At 41.3% G+C, this 22,214-nt stretch overlaps 1 protein-coding gene across 1 annotated transcript in view; it reads right to left on the reverse strand.

The window, feature by feature from the left end:
- Positions 1 to 9,728: 9,728 nt before the first annotated feature.
- The window catches only part of LOC137654430 (xaa-Pro aminopeptidase 1-like), a 55,619-nt gene continuing 43,133 nt past the window's right edge, over positions 9,729 to 22,214 (reverse strand). The window contains exons 9-13 of the mRNA XM_068388034.1: positions 21,307 to 21,456; positions 20,321 to 20,450; positions 16,387 to 16,564; positions 14,218 to 14,393; positions 9,729 to 10,880 (exon numbers count right to left, since the gene is read on the reverse strand). Coding sequence (XP_068244135.1) covers positions 10,761 to 10,880; positions 14,218 to 14,393; positions 16,387 to 16,564; positions 20,321 to 20,450; positions 21,307 to 21,456 — 754 coding nt within the window. The 3' untranslated portion in view covers positions 9,729 to 10,760. The remainder of the gene's footprint in view (positions 10,881 to 14,217; positions 14,394 to 16,386; positions 16,565 to 20,320; positions 20,451 to 21,306; positions 21,457 to 22,214) is intronic.

Consider the following 22,214-nt stretch of genomic DNA (forward strand, 5'->3'; position numbering starts at 1 on the left):
TCGAAATTCTTAGCACTGATGAGCAACCTCTTTGTGCCACCATGAAAACGGTGGTCTATCATTGTTCCAAAGGTGCTGGGAACACTAGTTTTGAATAATTTTTTTTAGTTCAAGCATGCAAATGGTTCCATAATGTTTTGGATAGCAATAACAGAATACTCCCTAGCATAGGGTTGTCTACTAGCATTATATGGAATTTCTCCTGGTGGTGTTAATGTTGAGAGTAGTACTTCTAAAAGGGAAGCTAATCATGAAACTTATTTGTGTAGCGCTGGTGCAAAGTCAATGGGGTTGTCAACCTAGAAGTCTTTGGAGAAGTAAAGAAGTATTGTTGTGTGGTGACCTTCCTGGCACATCATTCGGTATACCAGTGAGCCAAGAAGGATGTATTGATGTCACGATTCTCAAAGGAAGTTGGCACAGACGTAGCTCTGACACTATGGATCACATCAGCGCGGGTGGCTGCGTCTCTCCTTTTTAGGAGTCACGTGCAGGTGGCAGCGAAGAACTGCTTCGCAGGACTCCCTAATTTGGTGCGAAGGGCTACTGTATTGCCCTTCATAGGGATCTGCAGTCAAAGTCTTAGGTTTGTCCATGCCTGCAAGACCAGGTGCAAGGAATGCCTCTGTGCCCTTTCCTAGACCCCAATCAGGAGTGCCTGCAAATTTTTCCCAAAAGAAGCCTTTACATGCACAGCCTTTTCAAGCCACCCTACCTGGTTTTTCTAGGAAGGAGGCCAGCAGGAAGAAGGAAAGGAGAGGGAAACGTTGATGCCAGCCATCCCATCCCCTATTACCAAGAGTAGGGGATGATTGTCTTGCCATTAGGTAACCTGGCAGACTTTGGGCAAACCGTTGCCAAGTGTTCTTTTGGGACGGGATCGTACTACCTGTTCTGGACAATCAACTCCCAGATAGCATTTTTGTTCGATCCTTCAACATTTCTGAAAGGCCTGGCCTTGTGGATAGAGGATGTTAGAGAAAAATGCACTCAAAGTTGTTTGAAATGAGTTTATGGTCGACTCCCTGTTGGAGAAGCCAACTGGGCCCTGGAGACAGGTCATAAGCCTTGCCACCGAATAAGGTTGTGCACCAAATGAATTTCAGGATGGAAACAGTACGTTCTGTGTAGAGTTCTATTAAAGAGGGAGAATTTATGCTGATCATATTATATATGATCAGTCTCTAGGGCATTGTCTTGATGGCTAGGGCAATGTCACTGTCCCTTTCCTCTGCCATTCATGAGCGACCTTTAAACCTTATGTGGATGGAAAGTACCTTGGCGCCTCCCTCTACTGTAGGGTGTACCAATTCAAGACTCCATTCCTCGTTGTGTGTACTGCTCCTCAGTTGTTCAACCTAGGTCCACTCACAAGGGATACAACTGTGGCCCTCTTTATGGAGCAGTTGCTATAGGATCAAGTTTGGCTGCTCACATTTTGTCTCGAATAGGGATAGTGATAAATTGGGAGAAGTCGAATCTCATTCACAAGCAAAGGTCGAAGTACTTGGGCATGCTGATAGATACATCAGCAAGCAGCAAGTCTTTCCATCAGATGATGACAAGTAAGCTCAAGGAGGTAGCATGACTGTTTCTGTCCAAGACATACTCCCAGCTTGATGCTACCTCTCCTTCCTTTAGAAGCTCCTTCCAAAGGGATGCCTTCACCCGAGATCTCTTCAGTCGTGGTTGATGGATCACTTGTCTTACCTCCCTGTTCTGAAGGGGTATGAGGCTCAGGTTTATCTTGCTTGGTGATTGAATGAGGAAAGCCTCACCAGGAGAGTCACTGGCTCCTCTCCTCCATGATGTATAGAACTGTCCTTAGATGCGTCGAAAGAGGGTTGGGGAACATATCTGAGTGACTTGGTCGTCTCAGGGGTGAGGTCAGAAGAAAAGCATCTGCACATCATCATTCTGGAAATGTTAGAAGCTTATCTAGTTCTCCAAGGATTCCAAGAATGTTTGTGAAGGCACTCTGTTTTGTTAATGAGTGACAACACCATCATAGCGGCTTGTGTTAGTAAGCATGGGGATATGATCTTGTACCCTCTCTGTGCATCTGAGGCATTCCATGGCATAGTTGTTAGCAAAGTACATTTCTGTTGTAGGATCAGAGTGGTCCCCCCATCATTGTGTAGCTGAGAAGCTTTTAAGTCACTGGGGTTTTCCAGGGATCAACTTGTTGGTCACGTAGCTAAACACGACGTTTGCTGCGTTTTGCCATACTTTAAAGACCCATGGGCTTTGTTTGAAGATGCCTTTCAATACCCATGGAATCATCTGGACACCTAAGTCTTTCCTCTGTTCAACCAGATCTGTCTGCTAACCAACTGAGAGTTGATTACACCAAGACTTAAGATGACCCTGATGGCTCCCAGTTAGCCACCTGCCGAGTGGTATCCTGAATTGTTAGCACTTCTACTTGAAGTCCTTATACGATCACTCCAGTAGTCCACTCTTTGTCAGAGACCACCAAACTGTGAACATTGGAGACTGTTCAGCATCTCCAAGGCTTTTTGTGTGGCACCTCCTAGTCTTCCTATGCCCGAAGTGACTCAGAGGCTATACCTCAGTATGGTCTTTCAACTTAAGGGTCTAGACTTCAACTTTTAGGAGCTGTCTGTGCTCATGAGGAGCTTCAAGCAATCTTCCCCACCCGAAGGCCCCCAGTATTGGGATGAGACTCTCATACTCAGGCTCTGTACCAGAGCCTTTGAGAAGGTCTTCAGACTAGGAGGGTTGAATGGTCTTGCTTATTTGTTACCCATACTGTGGGGAGGAAAGAAGTCTCTTTTAGTTCTGTACTAAAGTTTAGGCCCAAAACCAGAACCCTTCTGTGCACGACCACAGGATCATGAAGCATAAGGTGGCAATCGAGGAGATACTTGCGTGTTTTGTGAGGTCTGTGATGTTATCTGAAAAGGACCCTACATCTTGGCCCCGTGTCAGCGACTTCCTTAGCACTAGCAGAAGCGAGAAAATTGAGTTGTAAAACATGATCTGCTTCTGGCTTTGTGAGCTCAGCCATAAAGCGTATGTATGCCTCGACTACTGAAAGGCTTGAGGTACCAACTAGGACCAGGTGTTATAAAGTCAGGGGCATAGGTCTCCACTGCTTTAAGAGAAATCTCACAGTCGACCAGGTGTTGGAACTCTAATCCTGGTACCTCTTTCTCACTTAAGATATCTGGTACCAGTCAGTCCTTTTGACCCCACCGGGATTATTCCATAAAAGGACAAGGTAGAAGAGGATCCAGATGACGATAGGGAGGCAATCCTCTTCGGTGGTTGCCATGAATGGGGTATACTTCTGGGACAGGTACCACCATCCATCTTTGGAGAAATATCTGGCTGCAGATTGTATGATCGGGGTCAAGTTTTTACAGTTGCCTGTTGATCATGGAAAAGTCAACTGGGGACTGGAGACCAGTTATTGACATCTCCCCCTTAACAAGTACTGAAGACTTCAATGGAGATGGTGAGCACTGAATGAGCTGCCATCAGGAGGTACAACTTTATGCTCTCTCTACACTTGAAAGATGCATACAGTACTTTCCCATACTAATCCATTGGTACTCGAAGTTCATCCACTGTTTTGTGGGGGGGGGGGAGGCTTTACTATTCAAAGTCCCTCTCTTCAGACTTACCAGCACCCCCCCACAAGTGTTCACGCCAGGAACATTTTTCTACTGAGGTACAATCATGTCCTCTCGAAGACGGCTTCTTGCTAGGATCAGGGGATCATGGTAAATCTCAAGAAGTCCAACCTCATGCCCAAACAGAGGACAAAGTATCTGAGAATATTAATAGATACTTCAGGAGAGAGTTCTATATAATTACATATTAGTTTTTCCCCCCATCCTCCTTATGTGGATGGATAGAAATGTAAACCCATCACTTTTAACCCTTTTACCCCAAGCTATTTGGAACTTTCCAACCCTTAACCCACAGGCGTTTTCTTTTTCAAGCACATTTTGCAATATATTTTTTTTAAATTGCTCTAACAGCCTTAATTTTCATCATTGAGGTCAGGTTGGTCTCACTCTTTTGGAAAATGCCTGAAGTTTCTCAAAAAGTTATCAAAAATATGCAAAAAAAATGTAAATAGCAGTTTTTTGCAAGGACATACCTGTACGTCCATGGGAGTAAAGGGATGAGTTTTGTGAAACGTACCAGTACGTCCATTGGGGGTAAAAGGGTTAATAGCAATACATTTCAAACTGTATATCCTTGTAAGTATATTCTAGGTTCTTCAAGGATATGTGTTCTTTCAGGACGTTCTGTTAACAAACATATCTAGCCTACCACAGGAGAATATTTTCTTAGATTGATAATAAGATAGGCGTCTGTACACTTGCACCTCTTCAGGTCTGAGTGGTATGACCCCCCCTAGAATTTCAAACTAGTCAGTATGGTTATAGGAACTTTCCCCTTACTTAGGAGGTCTCCTATTAAAAGGGCAATGGTTTGTATCCGTGTAGTAAAAAATTACAAATTGTATACAAATTTGAGTCCTTTAAGTTACTTCCTGCCTCATCTGCATTGGTCAAAGTGGCTACTTCAGATCTCCCCTGAGGATGGAAGAGGAGTTTAAGACCTGGTTCCTCAGCGAGGAGCTCCCCCGCTCCCCTCCAGCGCCTTCAGCTACTTTCCTAGACGTCTTTCTGGAGCCTTCGTCGCCGACCAAACACCATGTGGAACCACCAGCAATGAGGCGCAATTCAGTCCCTTCGGTGAGGTCCTACAGCTCTTCGGTCGAGGCCTACTCCTACTCATCGGAAGACGGAGTCCTGAGGGACCATAGGAGACGGCGAGAAAGGTTCCGCAGGAGGCGATCTCGCTCACGTTCCCGTTCAAGATCCTGCCACGTGAGTTGGCGTTCTAGATCCCCCCGGAGGAAGTTTAGGAGAAGCGATTCGCCGGAGGAAGAATGGGTGCGGGTTGCCATACCCCGTAGCCAACTCCTGGCGGCTTCAGCAGTCCTGAGCACCTCGGGATAGCTCCCTAGGTCCCGCTCACCGGTAGGACTTGTCTCCAGCAGCAGGTATGACCGACGGAGGGACTCGTCTCATCAGGCACCAAGGGACAGGCATAAGTGCGCGAAGGTTCCGACTCCATCTGCCCAGCGGAGAGAGTCGCCCCTTCGGTCTGGCAGCCGCGTCCCGGCCTCAAAATCTACGACGCATCGTCCGGAACGAGAGAAGCTCCTTTCCTCGACGGGAAAGCCGGCAGACCCCTGGTCCGTCGGAAGAAGGGATAAATCCAGGACGGAGGCCTCCGTTCCAGCGGCGATGCCCGTCCTACTCCCTGAAGCGAGGATACTGTACCACTCCAGGAATATGCCTCCTCAACGTACGACTACCCCCGTCGGAGGTCCTCCGTCACGAGAACTGGAGCGCCCAACAGAGAATGTAGAGGATGGGGCAGAAGGTTTGCCAGCGGAAGTTTCAGCATACGGAGGGTGATAGGCCTCATTAGGCGTCACCATAGGCTGGACGAACCTGAGCCCTCTACTGACGAAGTCTGGCTCTCGAGCCTCAGCAGTCTCGTGGATGCGCCTGTACAACAGAGGCCCTCACTAGCCCTCCCTTTGACCAAGGATGTGAAGCTGGGTTTGGCGCACGTTGACAAGATCGTGGCCAACCATGCGGAAGCTCCCAAGAGCCAGAGCGCCTCTAGACTTATCCAGGGCCTGAAGAGACAGAGCCAGTTCTACCTCCCAGAAGGACACCGCGCAGGGCCCTGTGCAGTGGAGCCAGCAGTCGCCATCCTAGGACAAGGAGTAGCAGAGGATTGGGCTACCACTGCCCTGGTTTGTTTCTCCCCTGCGGAGACTTCCATGATGGAGGAGCTGGCCAAGGACTTGGTTCACGTGTCATCGCGGCTGGATTGGTGGGCCTCCCCGCTGGTGGGGTCCCAGTCCTCGCACGACCTCACAATCCCGGAGAATCAGGCCTTGCTGAAGGAGCTGATTAGCTCGGGAGGTAAGGCCTTGAAGTTCCTATCCTATCAATCCATAGCGCAGGCCGCCAACTGGATACTGAGGAAAAGGGACACCGTGCTCAGCAAACTAATAAGGAGGCTCCCTGACAGAGAAGCGAGGTTCCTGAGGAGCCTTCCACTGTGGGACGACTCAAGTGTTCCCCCTCAAGGCGGTGGAGAGGGTTAGTAAGCTAAAGGATGCGGGAGAACCCAGACCCCTTCCAGCGAGAAAACCCACCCATAGACGGACACCCTCCGACGTCCCTCTCCCCCCTCACGCCTCACCTAACCAGCCCAGGAGAGACGCCCCTACTACATCCTGGCAGCAACCTTCGCAGCCCTCCCGTAGAGGAACGCCGGCTGCTCAGTCAGCCTTCAGGCCCTCCTATTCGGCCGCCAGAAGAGGTCGGTCGGGCCTCTCGAAGGAGATAGGGAGAGAGGCTCCCTACTCCTGCCAAAGCCTCAGGTGGGGGGATGCCTCAAACATTCTTGGCAAGCACGGCGAGACCACGGATCGGACCCGTGGACTGTGACGGTCCTGAAATAAGGGTACAGGTTGCCCTTCCTGGTGGACCCCCACCCTCTGATACCAGATCTGCAGGCGGAATGGTTGGCACCGAAAGACCCCTTGAGAAGGACGGCCCTACAAGAGGAGATCTCTGCGATGCTGACGAAAAGGGCAATAGAACCAGTCAAGAACCTGGGTCCAGGGTTCTACAGCAGACTCTTCCTGGTGGAGAAAGCAACAGGGGCCTGGAGACCAGTCATAGACCTCTCAGCCCTCAACAGGTTCGTGTGCAAGACCGACTTCAAGATGGACACTCCGAAGTCGGTCCTAGCGGCCTTGAGGGAGGGAGACTTCATGATGTCCATAGACCTCAAGGATGCATAATTCCAGATCCCTGTCCACCCCTCTAGCAGGAAGTACCTAAGGGTAAAATGGGGTCCCCAAATGTTGCAGTTCAAGACCCTCTGCTTCGGTCTGTCCACAGCCCCTCAGGTCTTCACGAGGGTTTTCGCAACAGTCTCAGCCTAGGCACACGAACAGGGTATCCGCCTGATTCGGTACCTGGACGACTGGTTGTTGCTTTTAGCCTCAGGGGAAGTACTGAGGGAGCAAGGTGCAAAGCTCCTGCAGTTCTGCAACGTCCTGGGTATCACCATCAACCTGGAGAAGTCCCAACTGATACTCTCCACCGGGATGACCTACCTCGGGATGGTCCTAGACTCCTGGTTGGCGAGAGCCTTCCCTTCCGCGGAGAGACTGGACAACTTGGACCAGATCCTACAGCCCTTCCTGTCGGATCAGCCCAGGAGAGCCAGGGACTGGCAAGAGGCTGATAGGCCACCTCGTGTTGTTAGAGAAGCTAGTCCCACAGGGGAGACTCAAACTCAGGGGAGTACAATGGAACCTGAAGATACTCCCTGCACAAGGTGGTCCCGATGTCCCCGGAGACGAAATAGGTCCTCGAGTGGTGGCACGACAGATCGAACACCCTCAAGGGGATGCCCTTGACAGCCGACATTCTGGAGATGCTCCTGTTCACGGACGCATCCAAGGAGGGTTGGGGTGCTCATCTCCTCGACAGCACAGCGAGAGGAAGGTGGGTAGCCGAAGAGAAGAACCTGCACATAAACGTACTGGAAATAATGGCAGTGCAAAGAGCGTGCCTAGAGTTCGTTCAGAGGCTCTGGGGAAACACTATGGCACTGATGTGCGACAGCGCCACGGTGGTGGCCTACATAAAGAACCAAGGAGGGCTAAAATCGAAGGAGTTGTGCGACCTCAGAGTTCCTGGAATGGGCCGAAATGGAGCAGATCAAGATCTCGGCCATATTCATTCCAGGGAAGAGAAACGTTCTGGCCGACGGCCTCGGCAGAATGGGTCAAGTGGTAGGGTCCGAGTGGTCCTTGCACCCAGAAGTGGCCAAGACTCTGATTCATTATTAGGGCTCGCCAGTGATAGACCTCTTCGCCATGAGACTGAACGCACAGCTCCCCATGTTTTGTTCTCCTGTGCCAGATTCAGTGGCGGCGTTCGAGGACGCCTTCCAACACCCTTGGGACAACCTCGACGTTTACGCCTTCCCTCCCTTCGGAATGCTCAGGCAAGTCCTCAACAGGGTGAGGCGAGCGGACAACCTGTGGATGACTTTGGTAGCGCCCTGGTGGCCGGAGAGAGAGTGGTTCGCGGATCTAAAGGAACTGGCGCGTCTTCCACCTTGGCCCCTTCCAGACAAACCAGACCTTCTCCGGTAACCACACTTTCAAAGGTTCCACGAAAACCCTCGGTCCCTCTGCCTTCACGCGTGGAGATTATCGTGCGTCTCCTGAGGAAGGAAGGGTGTTCGGCGAAGACGGCAACAAGGATGTCAGGGTACCTGAGACGGTCCTCAGCCGCTGTGTACTAGGCAAAATGGGCTACCTTCACCAAGTGGTGCGTCGCGAAGAACATCATCCCGGAGATAGCCGACTTCCTAGTCTATCTCAGGGACGAGGTAAATATGTCCATCCCAGCCATTAAAGGAGTCCGAGCCGCCCTAGGACAAGTCTTCCTCCTGAAGGGCATCGACCTGGGTTCCTACAGACACATCTATATGCTCATCAAGAGCTTCGAGCAATCGTGCCCCCCTCAGGCAGTTAGGGTACCCCAGTGGGACGTGGTTAGAGTCCTGAAGATGCTGTCAGAACCTCTCTTCGAACCCCTAAAGGACATCTTGGACAAAGAGCTCACCCTCAAGACAGTTTTTCTGTTAGCGTTGGCATCAGCAAAACGGGTAGGGGAGCTTCATGGACTTTCATACGAGGTGTCACACTCGAAGGGCTAGCGTGAAGCTACCTTCAGGTTCGTACCATCCTTCGTGGGGCAAGACTCAGAACCCAGCAGTCTAGGACCCCAAGTTTGAAGGATTCTCGGTGCCGGCAATCCCCCGTTCGGACAACCCGAGGGACTTGCGGCTGTGCCCTGTCAGAGCGGTACGGAAGTACTTAGAGAGGACAGCCAGACTTCGACCCGAAATCAAGAGTCTGTTCGTCTCTTCAGGATTAGTAAAGAAACCCATCTCCAAAAATACGATCTCCTTCTGGCTACGGCAGGTGATTATGAGAGCCTACAGTAGTGTAGGGGTTCCTCTTCCGGGTAAGCCTAGACCCAACGACATCAGAGGGCTTAGTACTTCGTTGGCCTTTGAGAAGAACATGGCAGTGGGCCAAATCCTGAGGGCAGGTACTTGGGCTAGTCAGTCAACCTTCACAGCTCACTTCTTGAAGGAGTGTTCGAGGAGTTTCCTGGACGGATTCTCTCTCGGTCCCGTCATTTCAGCGCTTCAAAAGATTTAAAGGTGTAGCCCCAGGGAAACCACGGGCAGTAAGTCCAAGAGACACAGGTTCCTTCCTTACCCACCTCTGTTCCCTTATTACCTCCCCTGAAATCCTTTAACTTCCATGGGATACATCGTCAGTGAATGAATACATCTCCAATGATTTTTACAGAGGTGAGTTACGTAGACACTTAAGATAGTTTTTTTTTACTCTGCTGTTTCCTATTCGATGGACGAAGGTTTATACTTGTGTCGGAATATATATATACGGTACAGTATATATATATAGCTAAGCCGAGGTTAACAATTGTAAAACTTACCGTAGCCTAGGATAAAAGGCTTATATTTTGTTCTTTATAGGCTAAAAATGTGTGCACAAGGCTGACTAAATTAAGACTGAGGGACTTACATAAACACATGACTGCCTTCAAATCCATTCTCATTTTTCTCTAACTTTTCCTACCTATCAGTACAGATAAAAGAGGTTACTATATATATGGTACCAGTATAAAAGTTTTTAAGTACCATATACAGCGCATTATAACAACAAAATCAAGACAATAAAAACACTTTAATATGGATAGTAAGTACCCAATTGTACTATCTCACAAATAAAATAGAACATGTTTTTAAAAGTTTAAAAATGCTTAGCAATACTATAAGTGAATCAAATTGTTATAAAAGTTTAACACAGCCTAGCAATATTATAAGCAAATCAAATTGTTATAATTCAATCATTTTAAAATTCTTGACAATACTGTATTAAATGTAATCAGAACATTTCACTGGGAAAAATTGTTGAAATATAAAAAATCACCTTGTGTATATTGCAGTACTATCCCAAATCATGACCTGTGCAATATACCTGAAAAATATATTTTCAAAATTCATAAATATTGTAATGTTCAAATGTTCAACAGTCTTTAAAAATGATGAACATGATACATAATTAGTATTATGAGAGTTTCATAATTGTGAACATAAAAGAACAGTACCTTGTGCTCCATCAGTTTTTCCCAAAAGCAAAGGCTGATATGGGTTAGGCAACCTAATATCCCTCACTAATTGTTAAGTGCCACAAAAAAATATATGACCTAACCCTATAGAAAAAGAATAATCCTGGCTTTTTAAATGGAAGATTACAGTATAGCAAGTTACTGTATATGGAAGCAGTGAGATAATTCTGAAACTTGGTATTAAAAAAATAAATCATCAACTTGAACAGTGTAACAATTCCCTGTCCACAAATAATAAATTTGGAAAGTGGCACCCTGTGCATTACAAGGCTACCTAAGTGCCAGGGGAAATCCCTCCAACAAAATGATCGGCAATTAAATTAGTTTGTAAATATGTGAAGACTGACATGCCTCTGATTCAACAAAGTGTTAGGTTAACATTAGATGCTTCTAAGTTTTGTCAATAGTAACCAACAAATAACAAAAAGCCCTTATATTTTAACCAATTGGTTGAGTTTCTTTAACCAACCAGTTATAAGCCTCTTTATGGCCTTGTTGTAGCAGTAACTCTCCAACTTTACTTCTACATTCCATGTGATAATTGTTTAGCCAATCAACCTGTGGAGTATAAAATCATTAGTGACCTTCATTTTTACAACATTATATAATATGAATAATTTTAAATAAAGTTTCCTACGTTACCAAAAAATATTATTGTTAATGAAACACAAATGTACATTTTAACAAAAAAGGGCTTGAGAAATTTGTAACAAAATTTTACATTGTATTTTTCTATTTATGCCCTAACAAGAATCATAAATAAACTGTCAAAATATTGATAAATGAATTTGATGTAGTCTAAAAATTAATACAAATTATTACATATTACTATTAATAGCTAAGCTACAACTGTAGCTAGAAAGGCAATATGCTTTAAGACCAAGAGCTCCTGCAGGGTAATATAACCTATTGAGGAAAGGAAATAAACAACACGATAAGTAATGAATATAAAATATCTTAGATCAGGATCTAACAACTTTAAAATAGATCGTCATATATACAGCATAAACTCTGAAGAGACACTTATGTCGGCCTGTTCAACATAAAACCATTCGGTTCAAGTATGAACTTCTGAAGTGCTACCGATTCAACTGCCTCATTGGGCAGATCATTCTACAATATAGTTTAGAATACTGTGTAGCCTTATGATTTGTTACAATAATCTGTATAGCTAGTACTACATACAGGATAGTCAAGTTTAGGTAGATCTGAATACACAGGATGGTGTAAATTAAGATTTTGTCCAACAAATTACGATGAGAGTTGGAGGATGAAGATCAGATACGAGAACAATACTTGAAACAAGGTAGAATAAAAGATATAATTTCCGTGAGCAGTTATACTACTATATTGCAATGGGTGTTAAGAAAACCACGGTCAAGATCCTATCTGATCAGCTGAACTTGGGAGAATTCTCTGATTCAATCTAAGGATAAATCAGTCAGATCTGACCAAAGCAGCGCCAAGGATGGTTTTGCAATGTGATGGGGGACCAGTGCTGATCAATGACCAAAGTAGCCTCCCCAGTCTGTTGTACTTCTGAATAAGTGCAAGGATATCTATGAAGGAACACATTAACCATGGATTGTCTCTGTCAACGGTCAAAGGTCCAGTGTTCTGAGGTAGCTGAATCCAAAGCACTTACACACCCACGAGGGGGAGCAGGTTGCTTAGGTGATTTGCTCTACTCCCACTAAGTATAACCACTCTGCCACAAGGACAGAACCAGGAACTTAAGAAGGCCAATGACAGTGGGGGAAAGGGTACATCTGCCCCAACTCTTAGTCTTCCATTGCATGCAAGCATATAACGACAGCCTCGAGTGGTGATGTCCTCCCCAGCCGCTTAGTATCGTTGGAGGAGCAAGAATACACCATCCATGTAGGAATGGAGGGTGCTAAAGGTCCTTCATTATCAGGGGAACAGTAAACGTTCATTTGTGAACACTTTTGTCCTGCCTGGCTACCCTGGAAGATTTCTCTTCCCAACTCTCACTCCAAGCTTTGCTAGCAATTAATGACAACAATGCTCTCACCCCCCTGAGGGGAGGAGCCATGGGTTGCTCCTAAAGGAAGCACATCAATGGGGAGCACTGTCATTGGGGAGAGGGAAGACGCACTCAGTGGCGCGCGAAACAGCAGTGAGCGTGATTACAGGCAAAGATGGACCAACGGTTATGGGCCCTTGACTTCGAACCACATGGGTCAGGGTGATAGGCAACGGAATTTCAACTCTGGAAACGACTTGCACCCAATCTCAGGTGTGACATCTAGTGCCATTAATTTTCCCGCTGGGACAGGTGTCACTTACAAGCCTTAAATGTCCGGGTTACCACACGGGACATCACTTGGGTTACTGATACAGGGGCCACAACTACGCCTTTCACTACTGACATTGGGGAAATGCGGGAGAGAGATCCTTAGCTACCAGTTCCCTTAACAAAGTCATAAAGGGCCTACCCAAATAACTCAAGGAAAACTTCCTTGGGTCAAATTCGTTGTTAGTGGTCTGCACAGAAACGTGAAGAGCCTCCGACCTTCAAGGGGGTGCAGCAAACACTAGGAAAACCCTATACCCCACATGAACCTAAAAAGCCCACTGATGCAGATTTGAGGGTTCTTTGCTGTGTGTGGATCTACAACTGATTTACTCTAAAAATGGTTGAAGCATCCACCCTTTCCCCCAGAAGTAAGAATCTCTACTTCACATGCCTTACACTAATCAACAGCCAGCATTTACTTCCTGTAAGAAGTTGAATACGATAAATTCAGATAAAGATGCAAAGATACGTCCGTATTCGTTGCACTTGAAATTCAAAGCAAGGCTCTTACAGGTGGTGGGACAGGGCTATTCGCCTGCGCACACTACCCATAGTTAATTACCTTGTTAACGTATTGTCATTCCAGCTTGCGCCAAAATCATCTCCCTATTTAAAGGACTAAGGTTTGTATACGCATAGCAACAAATTAAGCCTAAGCTGAAGAGGCAGGTCTACACTATGAGGACAATGTAGATCTAATGGCATTTGTGGTACCAATAGGCCTGTGGTGTATTCACCCCTTGGCACTACATACCGGGTCTAATGAGGATGATAACAAAGGGGGAGATTGGAAAGTGTGGTAAAATGTTTTCTATTTTTTGTTAGGGGTCAGGACGTTGGTGGACAATGATTAAAGTATGATGACTACAAAGTAAGGTTCATTGATGTAATTAATAAACAAAGGAAAGTAATGACCAGAGTCTTCATAGTTTGCATCTACTACAAGGGTCTGGCCAAATCTTAACTGGTATGGAATGCACTTTCCTTTCCTCCTTCCCTATTCTCCTTCTTACAGCAATATCAGACTCAAAGCAAGACCAAATTTCTTAAACAAGAGCAAACTCAATCATCAAAGATATAGTACCCTATTAATAGATAAGTTGAATATCTTGTCTTTAAAAATGTATGATAAATTGTCAATTTACTAACTAAAAAATATATGTAAATTTCCCCTGGAGGACCTAGTTTTTTAAATCTAACAGGGTGACTCAATCTGATTTTACTTCTCTTTTATAATATTTATAATATTTTCAAAGGTTGCAATGACTGACGGCATTTGATTGATGATACCTGTGATATTGATAGCAGGATTACCAGAAAGTATTAATCCAAATTTTCCTATCTTTTCTTGTAAATCCATATAGAAAACTAATATCTTAGTCACATAATGTAATATTCTTCAAGGAGCAAATGGCTAAAATAACCTTCAACTTGAAAAGACAAGAAATTTCATGTCATATCTGACATTCTCCTTTGGATCAGCAGATAATCTACAAGTATGGCTCGGAGCTTCCGTGTTGTTACAATACTTTAAAATAATAAAGAAATTAAAAATGCTTATATACAGTACTTTACCTCTTTCTTTGTCAGCAGCAATGGGTCAATCAACTTAGTCTGAATGGGGACTAAAGTAACAGTCTTGAATGTCAAGAAGCCTCTATCTCTGTGGTTGTGTGGTGTTTCAGCTTTCACTATTCTTACAATATTTTCAATACGTATACCAAATTTCCCATCTTCGTAGTAACCAGGCTCTGAAATTAAAATAAGGGCATTGAATAAATTCATCAAGAAGATTTAAAGCATAAAATGACTGAATCTCAAGATCGGAAAAAACTGAAAATAAGACAGAGAAAAACCAATATCAATAACAAAAAGCAGTGTTCTGAAATTTTACTAAAAGAAGAAAATAATTTACACACATTTTTAATGCACTATTGTTTGATATTCCCGAGTGAAGAGGAAAACAAACCATATCCTTGGAGCAGTATATGCTAAGCCATATCAGAGTAGAAATTTCAACTCGTCTTTATTCTTAAGGGGAACGCCAACACCAATAGAGCCCAATATAAGGTAATATCAGATTTTCTGGTTTAGGGATTTGCTGCAAATATTTATTTAATATTTTTAGAAATAAATTTGTACCAGAATATATAAATATTAAATATCTAAGGTCGTGTATCTTAGATCATATATCTTAATTCACATATAAAAATTACACCCTAAAGAAATTTGGGTGGTATTAGTCTCAACTTCAAAAGGTATACAGTATTACATAACCTTAAGTAAAGGTTCAATTGTATCCCATTCAACATCCAAGATATATTTCTTCACTGGGCTATTTCCCCCTGTTGGAGCCCTTGGGCTTATAGAATCCTGCTTTTCCAACTACAGTTATAGCTTAGCAAGTAATAATAATTTCTTGAAAATAGAGTACTGTTTCTGTTTCAAGAAAATGGCAGAAAAAATTAATGACAATAATTATCATTCTTGCTATCAAAAGACACAACTGAGTAATGTTGAAATATAAAAATACACTGAAAGGCACCATAAAATCCAGACAAAAATTTGCAAATGAAAACCAAGGAACATTAGAGTATGGCTCAAGCCGTAATAAATCAGAATCAAGGTCGATCTTTTTCACCCAGGAGCCTCCTATTTTACCTTATTCCTCATTTCCTTTCATTCAGTATTTCCCACTACAGTATCTTTCATAAAAAAAATTACTGATAACATTTTATATAATTTCTTTCCCAGTCTATTACTAAATACAGTAAAAGACATTTCATGCTAAACAGCATATTGCCCCTCTTGCTATTATTAACCTAAACCCTTCTTTTCCCAACAGACTAAGTGGAATACTGTACAAAGCAGATTTAGTTGCATGACAAAAATAAAATTTTCTCTCCCTCTTTGAAATAAAATTACTTAAGTTTTTTAATTAATTGTTCTTATTTTATCAAAAGCTTAAATAATTTTCATGTACATGAAGTATGTTATTTCAGGGTGTAAAATAATCCCGTTTGGATATATGTAAAATTTTGGATAATTTGATAAAACTTTTTATAAAGAAAGCTCTTTAGGAAGATGTCTAGACTAACAATGTTAGACTTGTGAACTTTCCAGCTTGAGAACACTCTTAAAGCTCATCTGGCTTGTATGGTGGGGATATACTGTATACTTGACCTTGTTTTCATTCGAGAGCTTGTGTTACAATATACTTGAATATATTATCATCACATACTAATGCTCAATGAGTATTTACTCTAATATGCATTCACAATGCCCATTAATTGCTTTTACAGTTTTGGCATATATTGTCTTATGCCTTCTCAATAAACCCAAAATATAGGACATCATCCTTTGTGCATAATTTTAATATGCTTACTGCAGAGACTGCTTATTGTTGATTTTTGAGGCATATGAGCCAAAATGATTCCCCAAACTCTTCAACAGACCTTCTCCACACTTTCATAGCATGCTTGATGAATGTTTCTTAAATATAATTTTATTTATTTTCCTTTGAAAATTATATTGTTGAAGTTGAGGTACTTCTCCCTCATAAAGGTACTCCCTCTTCAATTAAGAAACAATTTAGCAAAAAGTCGAGCAAGATATTTTGTTTTCTAGTAAATTTTACTACAGTGTTCTAGTTTTATCCACATTAATGCTATACAGCATTCTTTACATAACACCATACTTAAAAAGTTATCTTGTCTACAAAAACAAAATGCAGACATTCCTTACCATCAGATAAAAACATCCCTTCTTTAAGCCCGGGATCGTCTGGGTAGGAACGCCATGAAATTCCCATAGGACCTTCATGAACATTAAGGTACATCCCTATCCCATGTCCTGTACCATGTCCATAATCTAGGCCTACGTCCCAAAGGGCTTTGCGAGCTAATGTGTCCAGACAATTACCCTGCAGAAAATGAAAAAAAAATAGATAAAGCTGTAAAGGAAATCGAAGATTTATGCATTAAAAGCAAATGCAATAAAATGAAAGCAGCTAAGAGAAAGGATAATTTGCAATGTTACAATGTTATTTTACATTTACCATGGAATATGCACCCTATTTCCAATTTCAAAATGGACATATTGACAGATTTTATCTGAAAATATATAAGCATTCTAATTAATGTACAGTAAATGTAAGCAGTGTTATACTCACAGCCAGCCTAGCTTTAATGTTTGTTGTAGAGTAAGAGTAACAGGCAAATGAAAAAGGATCCAAGTCACAATGTGATGACCAAAATATGATTGAAAGAAATACTGAAGTGAAGTTCACTAATGTTACTACTTATAACTGAGTATTAGTTCAGGTAACTTGTCCAGAAATTTAAACAGTTCATTCATCTATATCAACATACATTATTGATGATTATGTCACAGCCCTACACAGCTTATTTTTTTTTAAACCTATAGAGATAGTAGATATTACCATTTCCTGAAACACCCAATGAGCTCAATATCACTACTGTACAGTGAACCCTCGTTTATCGCGGTAGATAGGTTCCAAACCCGGCCGCGATAGCTGAAAATCCGCGAAGTAGGGACACCATATTTACATATTTATTTAACATGTGTAATCAGACTTTTAAAACCTTCCCTTTACGTAGCACTATTAACAAACTACCCTTTATTGTACAGAACACTTAATGCATGTACTACAGTTCCCTAAACTAAAACAGGCACAAATATTAAAGGCGATTTTATATCATGCGTTTCCTAAACACGCCAAAAAGCACGATAAAAAATGACAACCAATGTTTTGTTTACGTTTATCTCTGATCATAACGAAGAAACAGATGCATTTACACATCTGTGTATAGGTTAGTTTTTGCATCGACAGCAATCTTACCAAGTATTGATTATATGTTGACTTTGTTATTACCAATGTTCTAATTAATTTTTCTTAGAACTTCCAAATAAATGAAATGAATGCCATTTATATAATGTTTTTCTTTATGATGCCGCCTGAAACGGAAACCTTCCATTTGTTTACGCTCCATCTTCGATCATAATAAACAAACGAAGGCATTAAACACACATGCTCAACGTGATAACTAATGATATAACAAACATTTAGTAAACATTATGTTATTACAAATATTTTACTTATCGTATCCATATAAATTCCTAAATTCGTGGCAAAGCTGGAAACCTTTTTTTTCCTTATGCGTTTAATCCACAATAGCAAACTGCCGCTAATGACAGAATGGTAATTTACGATAGAAAATTGTCACGAAAGATAATTGTTCTTTCCATATCAAAAATACTTTTCCAAACTTCAGTTATAAGTCAACTTGTACCCACCTCACCATATGCAAAAAAGGTAAAAAGAAGAAGAAAGTACGAGGCCATTTTTAAAGTCACCGAAAAATTAAGTTACCGCTATTACGTTCGATGTGACAGAGAGAGAGAGAGAGAGAGAGAGAGAATGGTTTTAAATGTACTAAATAATAAATATGATAGGTTATAACACATGGGTGCTTATGTAATATTAACTGTATAGATGGTTGGAATAAGTTAAGAAATGGTGTAAACAATTCTTTGTTAATGTATTCGTACCGCGCATATTCTTGAGAGCGGAAGCTAGACATCAGCTGATGTGATCACAGCCAAAAGTAAAACAAAAAGAAGTAAAATATACTCGATTTTTAAAACACACCCGAAATTTAAAAACATAAGTACATGTTTTATTATAGCGCAATTGACTATTTAAAGAGTAAGTTTTCTGGAATATAATGGTGTTTCCTAAAAAATAGTAGTTTGCTGACAAAATCGGATACCGTATTTTAAGCTATGATTGAAATGGATGTATACACGGTATAATTTTTTCGTTTTGTATTTAATTGACACTTTAAGAAAACCGATTTTGGTTTCTTCATCTATTTGTAATTATTGTATAACACGAGAGAGAGAGAGAGAGAGAGAGAGAGAGAGAGAGAGAGAGAGAGAGAGAGAGAGAGAGAGAGAGAGAGAGAGAGAGAGAGAGAGATCAGCTGTTGTAATCAAATGCCGTGTTTTTGTTTCCTGTACCTTCTGAAGCGAGGAATTGATCGCCACAACTAAGAATATTCATGTTAATTTCATTCTTAAACTCAAGTTGCCATATGTGAACTAAGGTTTTATTTCTCACGGGGGAGAGAGAGAGAGAGAGAGAGAGAGAGAGAGAGAGAGAGAGAGAGAGAGAGAGAGAGAGAGAGAGAGAGAGAGAGAGAGAGAGAGTTGTTTTAAATGTAATAAACAAAAAAATATGATAGGTTATAACACATTGGTGCTTATGTAATATCAACTGTATGGATGGTTTGAATAAGTTAAGAAATGGTATAAACAATACTTCGTACGTGCATATTCTTGAGACCGGTAGCTAGACATCAGCTGATCTGATCACAGCTAAAAGTAAAACAAAAAGAAGTCAACAATACTCGATTTTTAAACACACCCGAAATTTAAAAACAAAAGTACACGCTTTCTTAATGTGCAATTAACTATTTAAAGAGTAGCAATTTTCTAGAATAAAATGATATTTCCCCCAAAAATAGTGGTTTGCTGATGAAATTGGATGCCGTATTTAATGAAAAAAGTCCACGAAGTCGTGAATCCGCGATGGTCGAACCGCGAAGTAGCGAGGGCTCACTGTATAGTTGTTTCAAATTTACTTGGTAGTTTGTGTAGGGCACAAACAGTGCCTGGCATTACTAAATAAAATACTCCCACTCAATTGGAATCCAGTACAAATGGAAAACATGTTAGAATAACCAAAGATAGAATTTCATTTTCTAATAATAAAATTTCCAAAATATTTTTGTAATTGATAACATTGAAAACAGTGTGTGCTTTTGAAAATGTACCATTGATTTTCAGCAGTACTACCAGGTCTCATATAATGACTAAACAGATGAAAGATATAAGAGAGGATTAAATTACCTGCAGAAAAAAAGCTCTCGGTGCAGGGAGGGTAAACGATCATTTAGGCCTATCAGCCAACAGTTGATGAACTCTCGATTGTTCATTACAGTTTGGATTCTTTTACTTTTACTCGATAGTTTCCATGAAACTCTGAAACTTATCGAAGTGCCTGGTACTTCTCTACTTAAGTTACTCCTTTAGATTTTGTACCTTAGGAGATTTACAAGTGCATTAGCTATAGGGAATACCCACAAGTTTTATTGCTTTCAGGTTCGTATTTGAAAAGATTAAACATTGATATTATTCTACCTTTATTCTACCCAAGTATAATTAGCATTATGGAAGGATACACTTAATTCCTAAAAACCATTGTAAACAGTAGAGCAAATATACGGTCATTCCATTTTCTAAACGATACTGACCACCCAATTATAAAATCAAATAAATCAACCCCTCAACTATAATCATGTAACTATATGAAAAGTTTAATCGATAATGTATTTCCATATACAGTGATGGCAACTCAAGCAGGAAGTGCACAGAACAGAAATGGAAAGAGTAGCATAAATTCAGGGTACAATAAGTTTATCCCTAGTATGAGATAAGTTTAGGTAATGACGGCAAAAAGAAAATTATACAAGGAAGTAATTACAGTGTATATCATCATCAATAATTCTTCTTATGCACTTTATGCTAAAAGTGTAAAAATGTTAACAAACTCATTTATAAAAGCAAGCAGTCATACTACAATAAAACTACTAACCTTAATTTCAGAAGGGAAAATACAAGTTGCAATGTTAATGACTCCCTTTAAAACTCTGGAAAAGCTTTCCTGCTCGAACTTGGAGGGAATACCAAAGTGCATTGTTCGAGTTACATCTGTAGTACCATCCCTGGAGAAAAGAGATTTAAAAAGCTAATATATTCTGATTCTTCTTATCATTATAGAGTAATAATCCAATACTTATTACACAAGGATTGGAAATAAATCATCGATCTCAAACTAAAATTAAAAAATATAAGTTTTTCTAATTAGGTAGAATATCCACATTCTAATCCTCACAGCCAATTAAATTACTCAAATTAATCCTATAGGAAGTCTGAAACAGGAAAAAGCTCAATCTATCTAGATTTGATTCATGAAATTAAGGTTATATGGTCAAGCACTGGGGGCAGGGAGGCCTTTCAGCTGAAACAAGGTCCCAGAATAGCTTATGATAAAATCTTTAAGAGAACAGAGGAAGGTCAATATTGTGCATTTATGGGATATGAGATAGATGGTTGAAAGCTATCTAGTTTTATGATTCATATAGATACAGTACTTAGATGTGCCAAAGATAAGACAGATACTTGGAGTATCAATGTACAATAAGTTAATGATAGAATTCATGAAGGAATTTTTAAAACATCTTTTTAAATAATGAATACAGAATGCAAACTAAAGGAAAAACATGGAGGCTGTAGTGATGTACTGTCACTATAAGTGGCACAAGAGGAAATTATAGGGCGAGAAATGCAATATTTAAAAACGGCACAAAGGTTAATGTAGGGGAAAGGATGAAGCAGAACATTTGAGATGGTTCAGTCATATGGAGAAGATAGGTTGAAAGGTGTAAATTTCAGGAATATTAAAAGGAAGGTAACAAATACTTACAGAGCACTGAATACATGGAGTCAAAGAGCTATTGGAAAAGAAAGCACTCTATATCCAATAAGAGATAAGACTGCACGCAAATCGACACTACTTACTTGTATTGTCCACCAGAATCGCATAGGTATATTTCCTCCGTGGTTATCTTGCGGTCAGTTTCTGGTGCAGGATGGTAGTGGATGATTGATGCATTGGGTCCCACTGAAGAGATTGTGGGAAAACTCAGGCCAACCATGTTTTCTTGTTCTCTGGGAAAATTTTTGATATTCATTAAACAGAATAAATATAATCTCTTAATTATATAATTTCCAACTTTCTAGTTTCCTATATTCCATGTACATATGAACATACATTTTCAGATCTATATGCAGCTACAAGTGTTGAAGGTAAAGCTTAATATAGGCCTTAATCCACAACCTAGCCCTATGTACAGATCCACATACGATAGCAGTATTTCCTTTAAATGTTTTTGACGCCCCACTTTTATACTTACCATTGTACATAACTTGAAAGTACTTAGAACATTTAGTAATGAATATTTCTTTGAAATTAAAATTCTCCCTTTCCTCTTGTGATTTCAAAGTCTTTTTACAATTTTACTTTAAAGCCCATATGTTTTTCATAGTCTTTATACTTTAGTTTATTCTAAATAATTTTCCCATAACATTGAAACAGGATGTTAAACTCTCATAGGGGTGGTTTGAAGGATTTAGTAGCAGTAATAATACAAACACGGGCAAACACTACTCCACTAGGTCACTCATAAATAAATTGCAGTAGCTAGGATGGCGTCATCTTTGAATCAAGTATCCATCATTGTTTTTGTACAATTTGCATTAAAAAAAATTCTTTCCTTAGCTTAAAGGGTTGTGGTAGCCTATAAGAAACATCCTTGTCTCACAATCTGTGAGTTGGGAGTTTGAGTCCCAGTCAAGCCTGATAGCTTCTAGGAATGTCTGAAACTTCACTGTCGTTAAGAGTTCGGGATGGGGGGGGGGTGTTCGTG

The sequence above is a fragment of the Palaemon carinicauda genome, chromosome 15 (genome assembly GCF_036898095.1).
Source record: "Palaemon carinicauda isolate YSFRI2023 chromosome 15, ASM3689809v2, whole genome shotgun sequence".
Lineage (NCBI taxonomy): Eukaryota > Metazoa > Arthropoda > Malacostraca > Decapoda > Palaemonidae > Palaemon > Palaemon carinicauda.